This window comes from Venturia canescens, chromosome 5 (genome assembly GCF_019457755.1).
Source record: "Venturia canescens isolate UGA chromosome 5, ASM1945775v1, whole genome shotgun sequence".
NCBI lineage: Eukaryota > Metazoa > Arthropoda > Insecta > Hymenoptera > Ichneumonidae > Venturia > Venturia canescens.
This window is the reverse complement of record NC_057425.1, coordinates 9,348,137-9,367,502: the sequence shown is the minus strand read 5'-3', so window position 1 is coordinate 9,367,502 and position 19,366 is coordinate 9,348,137. Positions and strand designations below refer to the sequence as shown.

At 40.0% G+C, this 19,366-nt stretch overlaps 5 protein-coding genes across 12 annotated transcripts; 2 read left to right on the top strand and 3 right to left on the bottom strand.

The window, feature by feature from the left end:
* Positions 1 to 203: 203 nt before the first annotated feature.
* Arp5 (Actin-related protein 5) lies at positions 204 to 3,131 on the bottom strand. Its single transcript, XM_043418971.1, has 6 exons — positions 2,999 to 3,131; positions 2,367 to 2,681; positions 2,018 to 2,298; positions 1,596 to 1,814; positions 1,215 to 1,516; positions 204 to 1,061 (listed from the first exon to the last, which is right to left on the bottom strand). Exons 1-6 carry the CDS (start codon positions 3,099 to 3,101, stop codon positions 257 to 259), a joined length of 2,025 nt encoding a protein of 674 aa, XP_043274906.1. The 5' UTR covers positions 3,102 to 3,131; the 3' UTR covers positions 204 to 256.
* Lamtor3 (Late endosomal/lysosomal adaptor, MAPK and MTOR activator 3) lies at positions 1,525 to 4,446 on the top strand. Of its 2 annotated transcripts, XM_043418993.1 has the most exons (4): positions 3,015 to 3,119; positions 3,273 to 3,494; positions 3,579 to 3,806; positions 3,954 to 4,446. In XM_043418993.1, exons 2-4 carry the CDS (start codon positions 3,483 to 3,485, stop codon positions 4,089 to 4,091), a joined length of 378 nt encoding a protein of 125 aa, XP_043274928.1. In that variant the 5' UTR covers positions 3,015 to 3,119; positions 3,273 to 3,482; the 3' UTR covers positions 4,092 to 4,446. The 2 variants fall into 2 exon arrangements, with proteins under 2 accessions (XP_043274927.1, XP_043274928.1); XM_043418992.1 differs by lacking the exons at positions 3,015 to 3,119; positions 3,273 to 3,494 and adding an exon at positions 1,525 to 1,547 and having other exon boundaries at positions 3,533 to 3,806.
* Positions 4,321 to 6,462, bottom strand: LOC122410659 (glyoxylate reductase/hydroxypyruvate reductase-like). The gene is made up of 5 exons (XM_043418990.1): positions 6,207 to 6,462; positions 6,001 to 6,128; positions 5,716 to 5,905; positions 4,817 to 5,265; positions 4,321 to 4,619 (listed from the first exon to the last, which is right to left on the bottom strand). Exons 1-5 carry the CDS (start codon positions 6,275 to 6,277, stop codon positions 4,504 to 4,506), a joined length of 954 nt encoding a protein of 317 aa, XP_043274925.1. The 5' UTR covers positions 6,278 to 6,462; the 3' UTR covers positions 4,321 to 4,503.
* A 1,980-nt stretch (positions 6,463 to 8,442) lies between these two features.
* Positions 8,443 to 19,048, top strand: LOC122410655 (tudor and KH domain containing protein papi). 4 transcript variants are annotated; one of them, XM_043418975.1, is made up of 9 exons: positions 8,443 to 8,623; positions 9,935 to 10,042; positions 10,381 to 10,792; positions 10,877 to 11,101; positions 11,171 to 11,343; positions 11,427 to 11,647; positions 16,413 to 16,593; positions 16,688 to 16,933; positions 17,028 to 19,048. In XM_043418975.1, the coding sequence occupies exons 2-9, from the start codon at positions 9,947 to 9,949 to the stop codon at positions 17,286 to 17,288; spliced, it is 1,815 nt and encodes a 604-aa protein (XP_043274910.1). In that variant the 5' UTR covers positions 8,443 to 8,623; positions 9,935 to 9,946; the 3' UTR covers positions 17,289 to 19,048. The 4 variants fall into 4 exon arrangements, with proteins under 4 accessions (XP_043274910.1, XP_043274908.1, XP_043274911.1 ...); XM_043418973.1 differs by lacking the exon at positions 8,443 to 8,623 and adding an exon at positions 9,325 to 9,724; XM_043418976.1 differs by lacking the exon at positions 8,443 to 8,623 and adding an exon at positions 9,326 to 9,724 and having other exon boundaries at positions 11,186 to 11,343.
* LOC122410658 (speckle-type POZ protein B-like) lies at positions 11,659 to 15,626 on the bottom strand. Of its 4 annotated transcripts, none has more exons than XM_043418989.1 (6): positions 15,444 to 15,626; positions 13,313 to 13,504; positions 12,890 to 13,188; positions 12,568 to 12,810; positions 12,077 to 12,224; positions 11,659 to 11,992 (listed from the first exon to the last, which is right to left on the bottom strand). In XM_043418989.1, exons 2-6 carry the CDS (start codon positions 13,488 to 13,490, stop codon positions 11,724 to 11,726), a joined length of 1,137 nt encoding a protein of 378 aa, XP_043274924.1. In that variant the 5' UTR covers positions 13,491 to 13,504; positions 15,444 to 15,626; the 3' UTR covers positions 11,659 to 11,723. The 4 variants fall into 4 exon arrangements, with proteins under 4 accessions (XP_043274924.1, XP_043274922.1, XP_043274923.1 ...); XM_043418987.1 differs by having other exon boundaries at positions 15,249 to 15,624; XM_043418988.1 differs by lacking the exon at positions 15,444 to 15,626 and adding an exon at positions 15,103 to 15,242.
* Positions 19,049 to 19,366: the final 318 nt, after the last annotated feature.

Here is a 19,366-nt window from a genome sequence, read left to right as displayed (position 1 = left end):
GCAATCTTGTGGGCTGAAAATCGAACGGGATGAAGCCATTGCCAAATTTCAATGCTCACAGGCTATCGAATAGTTAATGCCAAAAATAAGCCAAATTGCAGGGAAATGATGTTGCTTGGCAGATATGATTGAATTATGGGATTGTATTTTTTAATTTTTTTTTTGTTGGGTGGGTTTTATCGCCAATTGTATCTTCACAGTGCTATTGTAAAATTAGAATGTGCATTATTTATTTAGTATTTAAATTGTCTCATGTTCATTCAATTTCAACGTCGACAATTGCGTCCTCGAGAATAATTTGCTCGGAGGAAACTGGTATTTGTAATATCGGCAGGGGATCCGGAGATCTCGTGTAAGTGTTACTCGCCGTGTGTTCTTTCAGGTACTCACCTCCTTTCTCCTCGTACTCGCGTCGAGTAACCAAATACTCTGGAAGATTTCCACTCAGTCCGAAATCTCGAGCACCGTACCAAGCGTCGAGATTCGAATTTTTGGCTATGCTCACACGATAGCCTGTCCCGAACGGACGGATCTCGCGCAATTCCCGATTCAAACGTTCGAGCAAACCGGGTATCGAGGCCGGACCACCGGTGAGAAATACATTTTCTACGAGACGCATTTGAATTTCTGCTGGGTAAAGTTTCAATACGAATTCTATCGTTTCGGCTATTCCAGCCTCCACTGAACCGATCATCGACGCTTGGAACAACAATTCTGGCGTTCGTAAACGCTCAACACCAACGTGCAACTGGTGCGTCTCTCCCGGTATCAATGGAACCGTTGATCCAACACCGTCGAACTCGGGATCGTGATGTCGTAGAACGTCCTCCAATTCCAGCAATCTCTCCTGCTCCAATTCTGAATCCGAATCGCCACCCTCGCGATTTATCACCTTGTACACGTCCCAATCCTCGTCTCTCATTCCGAAATCATCGTCTCGCTTCTCCTTTCTCGCTAATTGACTTATTATTCGCATTCTCTCCTGTGCTGCTGCTGTTCTACGCTTCGCCATGTCCTGACGGCGCTGACGTTTCGCCAGACGTTTGTCCAGTATCTCTTGCCTTTTTTAAACAATTACTTTCGTTAGTTTCCAGTAATTGTCATCAAAACTCATAAAATGAAACCAAGTTTTTCAGTAAACAAAAATTAAAGTCTTTTGGATTCGTTACAGGGCTCTACGAGTACTCAAAAATAAATTGGAAATAATATTTCACCGTCGTTTCCTGACGCTAGCAATCCATTCGTCGGTGTCCTGCTGGTCCTTCGGTTGCAAACTGGCCTTAATTTTTGGCTTTTGTTCTTCGATCACAATATTCTCTTCTTGTGAATTTGCTGCTACGATTTTTTGTCGGGTACGTTCGACTTTGGCTTGGAGATTATTTATCATTTTGATGAGATCAGCCTCGTTAGCAAGAGAAAATGATTTTAGGGCTTGCTCAAATTCCTCGGTTTCACCCTCTTCGAGAAGGTCCTGAACAGCCATCAATTGGTTCAATTGTTCCTCATCTTCGGCAAGCTGTAAGACGAACAAAAATTAACATGAATCGGTTGGTGATTAGATAATTTTTGAAAAATCATGTTGTTCGGTTTCTTACTCTCTCTTCGCGTTTCCGAGCATTTATCTCCATCAACCGTCTCGCCAATTCTCGTTTTCGTTCTTTTTGTTGTTCTACCGTCAATCCTGGCGTACTTGCGGGGGCGACGTAAGGCAATTGGACCCGCAAAACATTGGCATCGTAGTGATCAGGGTCGGACCATTTTTTCACTTCCTCTTGGTAATTATAAGCAATGAAAGAATGCTCATGGATCAGTTCCTGCCAATTGATTATTTTTCTATTAGTAAATATTGAATAAAAAATTTACTTACAATTCCTATCGAGCAATCAGTGCAAGTCTGATGATCCCAAGATATTTTCCAGCCATTGAAATTTCCCATTTCTTTCATGGAGCAAGTATCAGTGATATTTATTTGGCAATCCGTCCATCATAAAATTATGCAGAGTCCGCGCAAACTCACTTCGGCTCTGCTAGGTGTAATAGCATTCACATGCACCGGATATTTCAACTGCAAGAGTCTGTGCATGTAGGAAATGATGTGATAGCCACCGACATTGATTCTCCTGGCATTGCAAGCATCGGCTTTTCCATCAAGTATAGGAATCACATGGGTCGTGTGATATCCAAGGCTGACAATGAGTCCATCCGGTGGACAATTGTTGTGCTGATATGAAAATAGGCAATCAACCCCATAAGCGATGGAAGGAACGTTGTAACATTCGAAAAGCAGTTCAGCCATCACTGAAAAATAATAAATCATGAAAATTGTTGAAAAAACAATAAAAATCGACTTTTATACTATTTCTCACAGTTTCTCGAGTAATTTGGGTTCAAGAATGCTTCAGTTAGGATTATAGGATGGTTCATCGATCCTTCCGTGTCTATGCCCATATGCGAGAATGTGTAGTCAAATATCTGCTCCTGGGCTTCAAAGTGCGTCACAACATTCCTGTCAAACTGGGTCTTCAGCTGAAAACGAACAGCTTCGATATTCGCTATGTCATTTCCCACTTGCAGTTCTCCATCCTTTTTGCCTCTTTCTTTGCGAGGCTTGGCTATTAGGTTTTTGAATATCAGTTGAGGCTCTTTCTCCGTCGCCCAACCCACCCGACATTTGTACGATCCTATAAACGAAAGTTTTCGGAGAAAATTATTCAAAAAAGATATTCCACTGCACGTAAATGTTTAAAAATTATTCAATCTTCACGTTGTTTTACTTTTTCGATGACTGAGTTAGATATTTCTAGAATCGATGTATATATGTATTAACGCAAATTTACAGCACAACGAATAATAAAATTTGAAGAAGGTGAGTAGAAAAAAATCGAAATACAAAAAAAGTAAACATTTCCGTTCCTAAAGATTGAATCTTATTATGGGTAAAACATAAACGTGTATAAAGGAAAAAATGCATTATTTCAATTAGAGGTTAAAAACGCACCATTGTCAATAACGAGCGGTGTTGCTTCGTTTCTCACACGTTCGGGATACACGTGAATAATATCAGCTACAGCTTTAACGTCTTTGAGCTCCAAAATTTCCATTATAATTAGATTCAACTGGTAAGAGTATACGCTAACCGAACCGTTAGGTGTACAAGATATTTCTCATTCATATATTAATGATTTATGAAACATATATCGCTTGCATATCATATATTATATACATATTTATATTATTATATTTTTTTTCGACGATGCGCGCTCCGTTACTAGTTCCATCCCGGACAAGCGAGTGTCGCCAGTGTTGTGTATACGAGATTAAATTAATCGTCTCGTCGTTGAAAACATAAGCCATCCAGATTGACAGCTCGCGAGGCTTTTCTTCGACGAGACGAAATTTGACTTTTTTCAATTTCTTGTGATTTCTGTGATCTACCGAGTTTAACAAAGCATAAAATTGCTTGAAGGACAGTTAATTTCGAAATGCAGGCGGCGGTGAGTGAAGAAAACGTGAAACAAAATTTTTATTTCAGAGTCGACGAAATACGTCAAAATGACAGGTTATACGCGGTCTTTCAGGAACTCAAGAAATTTCTCTACAAGCTACTGAACGGCGTCGAAGGCCTTCATAGCATTTTGATCACCGATCGCGACGGCGTACCCGTTGTTTCTGTTTCCAATGACAAAGTTCCCGAATTGGCAACCAGAGCCAGCTTTTTATCGACCTTTGCAATGGCCACAGATCAAGGCAGCAAGCTGGGACTTGGCAAAAATAAGACCATTATTTGCATGTATAGCAGTTATCAGGTATTTTCATTCTGTCTCCTGCATCCTAATTACATTTTTTCAAAGAAATACCAAAAGAATTTTTCCGAAAGTAATCCCCTTGCTTGTCTATTATCACTTCATCGGCTCAATGAGAATTTTCATATGTGCTTAATTCCTATTTATCAGGTGGTACAGATGAATAAATTGCCTTTGGTAGTGAGTTTTATTGGCTCTCACTCCTGCAACACCGGCCACATTTTGTCATTGGAGAGCAAAATTGATCCCATATTGAACGACCTGAGAAACGCTGTTGGAGAGGCCTGATGGTTACCTGTGGTTCACTATGGGTGATAAAAGATGAAAATGAAGATACATAACTGTACGAGGAAAAAGTGAGAACGGAAAGAACATTTTCGAATGGCTTGAGAATGTAAATGTTTCGTCGTACCCTGGGGAGATACAACCGCACGGGACGATCTTTTTGTACTATATTAATGCTCGATGGTGCAGGTCACGACTGAAGGCATCGAATGCGAACTGATATATCAAATTATTAACATAGTATGTATATATGAACATTTATTATATATACAAATATTATCTACATTTTACAGAAAAAAAGCATCAATGTAAGAAAAGATTTTCCATAATTAACGTATAAGATAAATATTAAAACGTCGCATTTTGATTCTTCATCCATGGTACCTTTGCCTCTTTTGTCATATTCCTGTCATCTTCAAAGAGGATAAATCATTGGGATGCCGTCCAAGCCGTTGAGTAGATTAACTGCTGCGATTCTTGACATTTCGTGTCGGGTCTTGACAGTTGCACTTCCAATGTGTGGCACAACAACTGGAAAAAACCGTGAACATTTTAGATATTTTATTTTTCTATCTCAATACTGACGATAGAAACAGTTTTATTTTTAGTTTCTAGTTTGTATTGAGTTACGATGAGTTTATTCCATTTTTGCACAATTTTTAGATCGTTCGAACGGTTGTTTAAATCCGATATTTTCTGCAGTGAAATAAAATTGTTCTTGGTCCTACCGGCGTTCGGGAGTTTCAGGAGCTCATGATCAGTTGGCAGTGGTTCAGGGTCTGTAACGTCGAGTCCCGCAGCGAAAATGGTTCCGTTACGAAGAGCTTTGACGAGATCATCGGTTTTGACGACAGCTCCTCGGCCCACGTTGACGAAAACTGTGTCTGATTTCATCTTCGAGAATTGGTTCTCGTTGAAAAGCCCCCGAGTCTCGTTATTCAACGGTACTGCTACGACGACGAAATCGCTCTGGGCCAAAAGCTCATCCAGGGACACAAATTTTGCACCCAATTCTTCCTTCTTTCGGGAATGTCCCGTGTACAGGAAACTCTTAACTTCGAAACCGCAGAGTCTCTTCACTATCCCGTGGCCGATGTTTCCAAAACCCACTATTCCTATGACGGAATTCCGTAATTCTTTTCCGAGCAGCCATTGAGGACTCCTCCCCACCTGACCACTGCGATCAAATGCCAATTTTCATGTTTAACATTTCAATCTGATTTTGTGCTTTTCGTTTTTCTTTATTCCGAAAAGAAACGTAAAATGATCAAATCGTCTTTGGTGGAAATTTGATGATGAAACTTATGATAAGTACAAGGAAATTTCATAAAGATGAAAAAAAAAATTTCACCACGAATTTGGGATCCTTTTTGACACAAAATTAGCTTTTCATGGTTTATTATAAATTCGCGGCGGACAACCGTCTTATCGACCGAGTTCCCGAAGGTATTTTAAAAGATCGTTGGAAGTTCGGAGAATAAACGTTTTTTAAATTATTCGTCATTTTCGAGTATCGATATTATTAAATTATAACAAGTCGAACACGATTCGTATGCTTATTGACACAAAGTGTCAATATTTACAATTTTGTCCGTTGAATATAATAGAAAAAAATGGTTGTTCTCACGCTTCAAGTTTGAGCCGCGCCTCGTGAGCACGTCTCGCCGCGTTGAGCATAAGCATAACAGCGATTTCGGAAACAGCGGCGGTCAAAACGTTCGGAGTATTGCCAACCTTGATGCCTCTTCGTTTGATTTCCGGCACGTCGAGATGATCGTATCCAGCAGACATTGTGGATACGACTTTGAGGCTCGGTCCTGCAGAAATCGTACAATTTTTATCGATAGAGTTGACGATTGTGGTATTCCGATATAATGACACATATGTACGAAACAGGTTAGTATTTTCTTACCGGCGAGATCGAGAAAAGCAGTGTTTATGTCGACATGAACGGATAAGAAAATCGCATCGTGGCCCGCAAACGCTTGAAGGACTTGCTCTTGCGTGGGTAATACTTGAGGCATGATAGTCACTTCGCATCTGCAATTTAATTGACCATTCGAATAAACGATTTATTTTCCGAAGCGAAGTAAATTCAATAATTTTTTAATCGCGTACCTTTGGCTTAGAAGATCCAAACCCGTTTGTGGCGTGTCGCTGCTCGTCACCAATACTTTCGGCTTCCCCATTTTAACGTTGCTCTTATTACCAGTCCAACGTTTCCCGAGATATATTTATGTGACCCTTTCAAAACTACTCGTGCGGGTTCGATGTTCAACAACTGATGTAAACTCCCTGTTGCTTACGATTCTTATATAAACAAGTCACGAGTCGTGTAAAGTCGACCTGTCAATGCGCAATCGCAGCGTAATCTTTCCTCTCTAAATGATAACAAAGTCATCACGGCTACAAGTGTTTTTCCTCTTGTACATGCGAAACCACCTCAAACTCACCGCAGATTAAACTGTTTATTCCCTTTTACAAACGCGTGACAGGATGGAGATCGCTCATTCTAAAAATTCGTCAATTCGAAAATAGGAGAGGATTCAAGCTTATAATTAAAAAAAAAAAAAAAAAAACAAAAACAGTCCCCTTTTTTCATAGTTGCCAACGCTTCGGTTATTGAAATTAAAAACTAGTTGCTGTAATGTCAAAAATTGATTGAAGTCTTTTTTATTTGATAATAGAAAAACCGCCTCGATTAACACACGTTACAGAAAAATTAATGGTGCGAGATCTCGCGAGAGTTTGTTCGATGAAATGAGAGACTGCCGTCCACGATCTCGGCAGTTCCACGTCTTAGCGTTCTTATTTTTTCCCGCCGGTTCCATTTTTCCCAAGAAAAACTCGTATTAGGACGCTTCATCAAGCTAGGCGTTGAGAAGTGAAGGGCATACTGTTTTTGGTCATCAGCATCACGTGTGTCCGTAAATGTTTTGAGAAATCTCGAAAAAATTTTCGTTTCAATTGAACATGTTGATAAGGTTGATTAAATAGTTACTATTTAAACTGTTACAGTTCTCATAAAATAATCAATTAACTATGTTACCAAAAAGGGTTGTTCGTGACTCATCAAATATGTAAGCGATAAAGGACTGACGCGAGGAAGCACCGAAAGTGAGAACACGATTGGGGAGGGGGAAGTGTGCGTTGTGGAAGAGGCAGGGGAGGGAGAACAAGCACGAAACGAAGCGTTTGCGTTTGCCTGGTGCTGCTGGTTCGCGCGATTATACTTCCTAGCTCGTATGTTTCTCTGATCATCGCAGACGTTACTTTTCTCCGAGTGACGGACAAGTTCATGTCCATTTGACCCATTCGCTATTTTCTTCTCTCGCAAATAACACGAATCGGTGTATGCTCGACATGTAATTCTAACGATGTTATAACGATCTAGAGTGCGTAGTATTTTATTGAATATAACACAAAAATAGAGGTTAGTTTTAGTCGCCGAACTGTTTGCTTCAACAAAGGTGAACATTGATAAATTGCGTCCGTTTCTTTGTCTCCGCTACTTTTTCTAATCGGCCGTTAAAAAAAGAGCATTTTCGTTGGGCACTGTCTAATTATAAACGTTTCGAGAATCGAAATTGACGACATTCTCCGTTCCGCTAATCAGGAACTTATACGCGGAAAGAACTCACAGAACGTTGCCTACTTTTTTCATCTTTTTTTGGCTCGCGCAGTATGATGTCTTTTCATACATTCTACATCTTCTTTCTCTTCGTCTTTCGATGTAGATAACGGTGATCTGTCGTGCGTGCTATCCCCGCTTATCTTCTTATACACGCAACCAAAAAAAAATACCGTACGAATTGTAACGCTCCAGAGCCGTTTGTCGACGTCGAGTATCAGGCCAACAGAAACGCCAGGCACTTGATACAAGTAGGCAGGCTCCATTTTGTATCGGGCATAGACTCGATTGTCTATTTTTCCGAAAAAATCAACTCTTTACTAAAATTTGTCTCGTTCGATGCAATCTGCAATATAATTTACATTTTCAGTGCTGCGACCGTGCGTTCTACTTTGCAGCTTCATAACAAGAATATGTTTCACGCAAAAGATATTTCCAGAACCTCAAATTTATTCGAGTAAAACGGTGATAAATTTGCATTGGAATTTTATAGCAAATTGAAAAAATTGAAGACTTTCAATATGCGTTCAATAGTATAAAATTCATTTTTAAAAAATAAGATTTTTTTTGTCTCGATCGTCTAATACATAATTGTGACAAAATTTGTTATTATGGAATTTCACAAAAAACAACGCGTATAAGAGAACAGCAAAACTGATGTTGCAGGTATAAAACTAAGACAATGCGATTTTTTCTAACAGGAGTTTAGGATAAGTAGCGCTACGAGAGCATCGAAAAGTATATGTGAGTAATGCGAAAAGTATAAGTAGACAAGCGAGTTCACCTAATACGTGACTTGTTTATACTACATATATATGTCGCAGAGACGTTTCACAGACGCAGAAGGCCCATAAGCCTTCGAAAACGAGGCGATGTGTAAGCAGAAACGCTTAGGTGGTATCAGGCGAGTATGAGCAACGCGGGCGGCGTGTCTATTCTCTAGGATTGCATCTAAAGTTTTGTCGCCTGTGTTATTAAGGAGACAACATGCGAACGTGGTCAACGAACTCTCACGTTTTATATATGCTTCGTTCGTTGCCTTTTTCGTGGTTATGACAGCGGGAATGTGCATTTCGTTATTCGTTTTCTTGAACCACAATCTCCTGTTGATAGTGGTTTACTTTTAGTGAAAATATTGCAATCATTCCATCCGGTTTGACATTTTGTCGCCGCCGCAAACCCGTGATACGCGTTGTTTACATTTTTTACGAGCGGGAATGTTGAAGGTCATGGGAAAAATACTGGGCACATATGGGAGCCAAATAATTTTACTTTTGCCAGCATCTTTTTCAACAAAAAGTTCAACAACCTCTATAAAAGCCATCGCAGCCACTATTTTTAAATGTAGTTTACATAACAATCGTTGCTTACGCTACGCCGCCAAATGTCGGTCTTTTACGATTCACGGTCAAGTCCTCTATTTTATTATATTACTCGAAAGAAACCTAATATAATAGCGTCTGATACCGTTGTGCAGTTTTATTGTATCCGTTTGAATGATTCCACAGGTATTGAGTTACGTGAATGTAAGCAAAAAACAGCCTTCGTCTCTGTTTTATCGTGCTAATTCGAACTTAAACTTTGAAATACTCCTCGCGTCACGATCTAAACTTGGTTGTTACGTCACACCACCGGCAGCACCACCGCGTTTCTGCTCTGTTACGAACAATAATTTTTTCGACAGTCGCGGTAGTTTTTTAAACATTCGCCAACCTTATGATACAAAGTTGAATAAATTCGCTGGATATTTTATTAAATTCTCACAGTCATTTGTGTCTCGAAATTTCTTGATCTTTTCAATGCTGTTCAAAATAATTAAACGCGATATTTCATATTGAAGGGAATGCTATAAATTTCTTATCCGTATTCGAATCTGTGTTATCACTCTGTTGTCAGCATTGCGTTATTTGAAAGCACCGTGTGGAATGTGAACGGCGATCTTGAATTTTCATTGTATTATTCGATCACGAAAAAATACTTTGTGATTGTCGACTCTTTCGAAATCGTAAGTCTGAGAGTTTCTTCGTCCTTAATAAGTTATTTATTCGTTGACATTGTGTAAATTACTATGAAATCTCGACCTCCGGTATATTTGAGGTTATGGGAACAAGAATATAGTTGCCCACATTCGTAAACAAATTCACTTATTTCACTCAATACGTGACATGTTTTTTGAGATAAACATCGTTGAATCGGGACGTTTCGTGTGTTACAGAATTGAAATAAAATGAGATGGACACCGAGGCAGCTTATGCTGCCAGTTATCATTGGAATTGCCTTAACAGGTGCTGGATTGGGAATTATTTATTTACTCGTAGAGAAGGTATTGTGAAAAATCGCATTCATCTGCAATATAGTACTCAGCTTCCTACCTCAGCCTCAAATTTTCTATGAAAAATCATGGTGACAATTTTCTGTATAAGGGAAAACGTTTCTAATCTGTAATCTGGTGCTCCAGTTTTAAATTTATATAACCAGCTAACTACTCGAACGAACAGCAGTGGGCTTTTATAATCAATAATGTGTTCTATAATCTTTCTGAGGTTAGGGGGCTTTGAGGCAAGTTGATAATCGGTAGACCAAGAGACATCAACAATGAGACATAAAACCTGTGGATAATAATGGAAAAACCATCAATTATCGTGGATTTTTGTTTTCTAGGAAAATGAGAGAGAGAAAATCGACAGAGAAACAAGAGGTTTGTCTTCCAGGAATCAAATGCGTCTGGAAATGCAAGTGCCAAGAGAATTTGTTCCAGCTGTGATAGGCAGAGGAGGGACAGTGATAAAGAGCATAGAAAATACGACTGGAACTAAAATAAGATTCGACGATGACAATCCAGATGTGGCAGAAAGAATTTGTTTTATCAAAGGAACTGCGGAAGGTTTGAGAATGGCGGAGGCAATGATCCAAAATATACTTGCCAGTCAGCCGCTTATTGAAACTTACGAGACTTATGTGCCGCAGAGAGTTTGCCCAAAGATCATTGGCAGAGCTGGAGAAAGTATAAGGGAAATTCAAGTATCCACCAAAGCAAAGATCATTATCGAAAAATCGTGGTCTTCTGATCCGAGTATGCTCCACAAAAATTATTCCATGATTAATGTAATATCCTTCAATCAAAGAGCTTATTCAAATTACTTTTATTATTCTTCAGACTCTAAGAGGAGAGTTATCATCAAGGGAACCGCTGAACAAATAGCTTCCGCCCTGAATCAAATCGAGGACAAAGTTCACGAGTATAACGAAACTCTCGAGAAATTGGTCGCAGGTGAATCGTCCCGTTCGCAGCGTGGAAAAGTTTCTCCCAGAATTCCTGCTATTAATCCGCCTAACGATACTCCTCTGTTAACGCAACCAGCAAATGATGAAACTCTTAATGGTTGGTTGACAGCATATTAACACACCTTTAGTACGAGTTTAAAATTTGCAAATATTGATCAAAGTTTAGTCATTCATTTTGCAGAAGGAACAATGGACGTCTATGTGAGCGCAATCGAAAATCCCAGCCAATTTTGGGTTCAAGTGGCTGGTTCCGGAACTCTCTGTCTCGACGAATTAGTCGCCGAAATGACGGCTTACTACGAAGATGTTGAAAACCAAGAGATTCACGCCTTGAAAAATGTAATCAAAGTCATTCAGCGTTTTGAATAATTTGACACGAAATGAGAAATTTGAAGTAACTATATTTGGTTGCTCTCTTCTAGGTCACGGTCGGACAAACCGTAGCGGCGAAATTTCTCTTCGATGGTAAATGGTATCGTGCCGAAGTGATATCATCACTAGAGGACGACGAGTGTGAAGTTTACTTTCTGGATTACGGTGACCATGAAATCGTTTCCATCAAACACGTGTTTGAACTTCGCACCGATTTCCTCAGCTTACGTCTCCAAGCGATCGAGTGCTCCTTGGCCAACGTTAAACCACAGTAAGTATATTTTTTTTTCATTTCAACTCCCTTCATTTATTTCCTGCTTTAATTAACATGCTACCGACGTGAATCGTCAGTTGCTCAATTCGCTGTCATCGATATTACTCGATCGTGAGCTTCCCATTCCTCCTTCGCATACTTCGTTGAATAATTCCGGGTTCACGTGCTCCATGACTTTCCAGGCAAAGCTTTTGCTTATGTTCATTGCGTGCTCCTCGCAATAAACGATGCTGGCTCGTTTCAAAGACCCACAACCAAATTCGTCGGACATTAGCAGAAGATTAGCAACGTTTTCCGGAGTGATTGATTCAATGAGATTTCTCTCGCAGGCTTCTTTCAATCCTGCAACATTATTTGTCCCATTTACGTTTTATAATTTTCACGAATTTCAGGTCCATTGGAGCCCAACAAAACGCTTCTCATTACCTTGTAACTGGAATCTCTCTGCCAAGGATAGAAGTTGATTGGCGATGGCATCGAGATTGTCGACGCGATCGCTGTAAATGTAACGCAATAATTCTTGCATAATATCCGGAGAAATGTCTTCCAGTTGGAGGGCATATTTGTAGGGAACCTGAGGAAAAAATCGATCTAAGCGTGAATCGCACCTGACAGCAGTCGAAAACACACTCAAAAATACTCGCACAATATCGTTAAAAGGTGCAGGAAAAAAAACAGCAAAGGGAAATTTTTCGCAAAAAATATATTGCAGTTTGCTGACAAAAAAAATACTAAATTTGGGTTAATTGGTCCCAGTGTCGACCGTCGACGTTTTTTGAGAATGTTTCTTCTCATTTTGTGACCGCGAATCAAGCTGTTAATTTGTTATCCAAACGAGACAAAGTCGACACAAAAAATTTTCGTCGTTAGTTGAAGCTTTTTCAGTTCACTTTCGATGTGCTACGCTTCAAACGTACATCAGCGACTCCATTCTCCTCTCTTTTGTCCTCTTTTTCATCTCTCGTCTCAGACTTTGAGGCAGCTTCGGCTTGAGCCTTTTTTTCTGTCTCTTTTTCCGCCAGAGGCACCATCATGTCTGCGAGAATGTTGCTTCGCGCTGCAATCACGCTACCGTGGACGGGAATTTCCGTTCCACTCGTTCCCCCGCATATTAATTTTGTATCTGCTGCCCTCGGGTGTTTCAGCAGCCTCGCCATGTCCTGAAAAATACAAACGTTCGTTGTTACCGAACAACGAATAATTTTGTAGGGCCAATTGGAGAGATCATTTCGATTTTACCTGAGACAAACTGTGCTTCTCGATCTCGTATTGAATTATCTGAATCTTTACCATCACCAAAACTTCTCCACTTTTCTTAATGTGTCTGTCGACTATCGACAAATCTCTGTATCCCAGTGAAATTATGTCGGAAGTTGATTTGAGCTCGATAATGGTCCGGCTAACTTGGCAATATTCCCAGTGGTCGAGTTCGCTATTGTAAATGGCAAATTGAAATCTGATCGTCGCCTGTTCGATTTCCTCGACTGTGCAGCTCAGCATATTCAGACAGAGAACTACGGGGTTCGTTATCCTCTTTCCTGAAAGTCGATACATCACGATAAGTATGTTTATCCTTTGGACATAAAATTTGGAGGTGAATTAAAAAAATAAATGAAATGCTCGCAGAGTCGGAGTTGAAAATCATGGAAAAAACACACTTGCCTTCGGGTCCTTTCCAGAATCTTATCGACAAGTTCCACGAGCTACGAATACCGTTGACATTAACGTCGAAGGGCAGGCTGTCGATCAAGCTGCTTTTCGCTATTGTCTTTTTGTAGTGTTCGATTGGCCAGGAATATTTGAAAACGATATCGGAGACGGTTGGCACGAGTAGTTCCATTCTGCTGCGGATATCTGCGCTCGAAAAAAACGTTTACGATATTTATTTAGTCGTTCAATAAAAAGTAAACGTTGGCGAGAGAAAATCCGGTTTTTCAGGAGGTCGCTGAATCGGTGGCTTGTCAAGCGTTAGATGCAAAGTTTTTCCTTGGGATTGTAAAGCCTTTCGTTCGTCGGCTTATCTTTTTTCTTTGTCGTTCATTAGCGCGTCCCGAAGTGAAAGATGTTATTGTTGTTTATCGAGAGTTTTGCAGTATTAGAATTTCTCGAAGCTTTCGAACCTCTGCCAATGGACATTGGCCCAATTTTCGTCGTCACGAGCTAAATATAAACCTCTACTCGTGCTTCCCTCCCTTCTATCCCCATTTCACTCGTCATACCGCAAGCTAATAATTACCAACAAACACATTCGCCTCGACGATCAAATTGTTTTGGTTAACCTCGAGGCCGTTGACTCCGCATTCGCCTTCGGATTAATTATTCTTATTTCATGGTAGATTAGTCGGATGGGAGATCTTCGAAGATACGCCAATTGAATCTATCATCTTCGCCCAAGCTTCGCACAAACTTATACCCAATTAATGACCTCAAAACATTTCCATTATCTTCTCTTGCGCTCTCGCAACGCACGATCGTCCTCGTTAAATATGCTGTTTATCAATTCGGTCACGAAGCTTGGAATTTCTCGAAAAAACAATTTAAAAATACGATTTTTATCGTTACTACAGCATTTTTTATTTCCCATCAACTTTTTGCTTAATCCAATAAGACTTCGACTGCTTTCAAACGAATATTCAGGCCAAAAAATAACCGGAAATTCGCAAATAATTATCTCAATCTCGTTCGCTCGAGGTCGACCACTTTGCACTTAATCCCGATACGAAATTTTTACTCGGAGTATTGTCTTGGCATGTAGCCAAACAAGTAGAGCAATGGTTTTTATTCTCCCACGATCGTCGAAACTTTCTCTCAGTCGTTCCGGTAATTTTCCAAATTCTCGTCACTCCGCACATAAAGTTTGCTCTTACACTTTCAACTCAATCGTTTTTCGACCAAATTACTCAAAAATTATTAGGCCAAATAGTTTTTTCGTCAAAGCATTCCTGAGCTGCTTTTTGCTACCTCGTGACATCAATTCCATTCTACTTTTTCATCCCAAATTTAGTCAGACTCATGAAATTGTAAGATTTTCGTGAATTTATTGATCGAAAAATTATAGATAAATAAAAATTTCTAAATGACCTTTTCGAGCGTCGTTTTACTAGATTCATATTGTTACAAAGACCCTCATTTTTCCATCAGACTTTTTGTAATATCGTAAAACATGTTTTTCTGCTTCATAGGAAATGAAAAGTTCCATACCGAAAGCCATCAAGCGTTGTTAGTACTCCCACGATTCGGTTCTCTCCGTTTTAATTATAACTTTCGTAGCAGCACGGAGGGCTCGTGAATGCACGGGGAATATCGCATTAGGCGACGTTAACCGAGGAGAGCAATCAACGGTCTAATAACAGGAGCTTGCACAGCCTACTGACTGCATACATATGAGGATACACGAATGCACGGGACTCGGGATCTCGGAGGAAACTATTTCAGAAATAGGATTTACGTACCAATCGATTATCTCCAATACGCGAACTTATTAGAGCTTGTGTCGCTCCTTCTCTTTCATTGTCAGTGTACAGGCTTAAAGCAGGCGTTCAGAATATTCCAAGTATATTCAAGGACGTTTCTTCTAGATCGTGGGGGCTTGACTCACCTGCGCGATTTGCAGCAGCACCAGCGACGTAGAAAAATCTGTTTATGTCTGTTTATTCTTTTAAAAAATTTACGGTTTTGACGAGTCGTGAAAACGAAAATCGCCCACGTTTGTCCTTCACGATTGTCACTCGTGACATCGAATTCATTAAAATGAGAATGAAATTTGAGATTCCTCGATACTGCGAAAACTTACGGGCTGGCTGACGAGAAAGACTCGACTGATTCAAGTTTGAACACTGAAGGTTCGAGTTGTTCGAGAGATGCTTTTGTCTCTCTCTCAGTCACACTTTCTCACACACTCGGAAAACATTCTACTCGTTGTGGCAGCATGCCGTGCGTAATTTATAAATGGAGCTCCAACCTCGAAACTCTTTGACGAATACTTCACCGAAGCGAGAGACAATGAAATAAAATACAATTTGGAACGTAAACATCCGCATGGCCGTATCTCCTTTGCCACGAGGCTCCAATTACAAAAAATGCGAGCTAATCGATCCCACGCAGAAGCGCTTCATCGACGAAAATCATTTTTTTTTTCCATCACGAAGAAAACTTTCCAGCTGTCAGCAACATTCGTTGGGACATTTTTTTGGCCGGGAATATTTTGTCCTTTTGCATTTGTGCTAATGTAACGCTTCCAAGAATGCACCGACGTCGGGGCCAAGATCACAAATTGTAATTATTTTTGGCAAAGGCACGAAAACGAAAATCTCGAGCTCGTTATGCTATTTCAAATCATAGGAAGTTGTTTCATTTCCGATTAAGTCAAAGAAAAAGTTGGGCCAGCGGATGACGATAAAAAAACCTTAAACTGGGTCAATGTTTAGGGCAGCGTCGAAAAATTCATGATGATAAATCGCTCATAACAGCGTACGCGATATTTATGTGAGGAAAATTGAATGCTATCGTCGAAAATAGAGAAAGAGAGTGGGGAAATGAATTATTGATTTGACGTATTGTGGGTGGCGCCGTTGGACCGATCCCAGATTCGATCTTCACGCGAACAATTTGTCCCACGCTTGGACGATTCAAACTTTTTATTTTTGAACGAACAAACAGATTTTACCAAAATATCAAATATTTGCATGTTTTTTACGTCTTGGTACAGACGTAAAACATTTATTAATTTGACATTTTGTTTGACTTTGGTTCAAATTTGAAGCGAGGGCGAATGGAGTGCTGAATCGATTGAAAGATTCAGTGACCTCACCTGGGTCGCCCAGTGGAAAGTCCTCATCGCTAAGGTCAGAGGCTACAAGGAACGTGCCCTCGGTCTAGGCAGTTCGCGTCGCGAAGGCTCGCCGATTCCTTGCGTTGATTTATACGACAAGAACGACTCTAAGGTAATAAAAAAAACTTCTCACATTTCTTGTGAGCACAGATTTTTCGAAAAATTCTCTTTATAATTATGATTTTTTAAATTATGTTTCTCTGCAGGATATTAATATAGGAAAACAGATGGTCGTTGAGAATTTAGCGGAAGCTGAGGAAGGTGCATGGTCCGCTGCGAGTTCGACGCTCTCTCTATCGAGGCGTAGTAACGATAGCGCGAGAAGTCCGACACCCGTTAGATCGCCTCCTCCACCACCGACCGTGAAAAAGTCGGCGACAGCGTTGGAGCCTCGAAAAAAAATGACTAACGCTTCCGCGATCGAGGAAATTGATTTAACGACGACACCGCAAGTAATTTTTATTCCATTACACTCGAGCTCGTCTTCTCGCCGTTTTTATATTTGACACAATTTGCAGTGACACGTTTGCATTAACTTTTTCCTAGAAATCGAGCCAGCCGATAGAGGAGATCGATCTCGTTACGCCAGTCAGGAAAGCGACCGAGCAATTAGTCGAGAACGAGAAATCGGCGCATCTGGAGAACGGTGGAGGCGACGCCGGTCATCATCGAGTCCATGGAAACGGCGATTCCCTGAGAGAAAACGGAAACTCGATCGACCACCACGCATCTACCAAATCGAATTTGTTTTCCGATGATTGCGAGAGCGATGAATCTCATAACTCCGATGACTTGCAGTTGGCTTAGGAACTCTTCGCCTCTTTATTCTTATCTCACGAATTCTACATAATCACAAAGAATAATGGAGTAGAAATTTAGCTTTAAGAAAATCAAACATTGTTGATGATTTTTCAAATGCTTCCAATGTTTGCTGGACAAACAATCTATTTTTTCTTTTTCTAATCAAGCAGAGGTCTTTGCATCTTTCATTACTTTGAAACTTTACAAGCTCTTATTTATTATATTTTTCATCAAAACAATCGCTCATTATTAAACTCGAGACCAATGCTTTCATCAAAATAAGCTAAACATTCTTCATAACGTATTTTCAAGCTTGAATGAAAAATTTTTGCTGAAATTTTACCAAATTCGAATATACGATTATAGTTTCGACGCTAAAACTTTAACATAGCCATAAATAATGAATCAGTAGAATTAGAAAATCTGAGGATTTCAAAGTAACAAGAAACGCTCATCTCTGTTTCGACCTTAGGGAGTGTACAACGAAAGAGAAATTTTTCCGCTCAAATTCGCGATGAGATGGCAATTTGGTCGAGCGATCGTGAACTCCTCCCGATCATCGTGACACCTTCGGCCCCGCGTTCGCACAAGTGCCCGTGCCTTCTGAGACAACAATCGGTTCCTACCGTAATGAAATGCGCTTCCGCATCCCGACTTCGGGTCTCGCACTTCCCCGAGAGAACGATTTTATTTTTTGTACCGATACATAGAGAGAGAAAAAATATTGTCGACTGCTGTTGCGGTCTGTCGAGAAAGTTTACGATTGTTAAAGTAGTATATACATTTGTATAGCGTTGGAAGTGTTTTTTTCGACTGAAAGCCAAGTTACGTGTGCGTTAGAAAATTCGAGAATCATCTCAATCGTAACGAACGATACAAATCATTTTAAGTTTTTCCTTTCATGTTTTTTTTCTCAGATACTTTTTTCTCGAGTTTTCTCATCGTATACCAGTTTTTTTTTCTTTTTTCTTATGTAAACAACGATTATTTTTTAGGCTCAGTCATAAGAGTTAACTAACGATTTAATGTGTCGTTTATTTTTGAGGTTTCATAGCGTTAATAAGCTGCATAATTGACCTTCGTAGTATACTTTGTGACGGGAGAAACGACTGCTTACGATATTTTGACTCCCAGTCTCGTCGTTCAAACCCAGTACTGGTTTATTCGTTAAGGACGATTACCTCCAATAGAACAAAATCTAAGTACAATAGGCAGGGTAAAATGATACACGCTAGAATGTAATGATAGTTTTCGAAAATCCTTTACACGCACTTTCTTGTGCAGAAATTTTATTCGAACGTCAGGTCTGAAGACCTCGAATTTTCAATCTTGTGGCTGCATTCAGCACCTCGCGATTATCCATTTTCAATAATAACTGCATCAAAATTTATTAACATGCATAAATTGTGACAGAAAATATTTGCAGTCGTGTAGTGCGAAGAAAAATCTGAATATGATCGAATAAAATTTCTGACTGGGAGTATAATTATAATTCGGTGGTATCGTGTTGTAAGAACAGTAGAGAAAGAGGAACGTTATATTGAAATTTCGCCACAGCGAGTGTCCGTTTTACGATGATACACTGTATTAAGCTCTTGAAACTTAGCGTCCGGCTTTTTCGTCGGACTGTTTTTTTTTTCTCTTACGAACTCTACAGTTCGCCGCAAGAAATGCGGACAAAAAAAGCGAAAACGTGATTGGTAATCTCGAACTTTGTCGTGAGACGCAATTTTCGCGGCTGGAAGAAATGTCTATTGGCTCTTTTATTCTTAGTTTTTTCTTTTCTTTGTGACCACGAGTCCCGCGACGAAACGAACGCTGTATATCGAGAGGGAAATTGATCTTCTCACCGATCGTTAGTCCCGGCGACCGATGTCGCCGGAATCGTGAAAGCTGTGGCTCACTCAAACGTATAAAATCCATCACCTCAGCCTCGTCCTCAGTTCACTTCAGTATTTGCCACTTTGACGGAACGCGCAACGGCATCATGAATTTCTTGGTAATTACCAATATTTATTAACATCAATCGAGCTACCTTTTCATTGTTGATTAGTGTGCGCGTTAGAGAAAGGGAAAAAAACAGT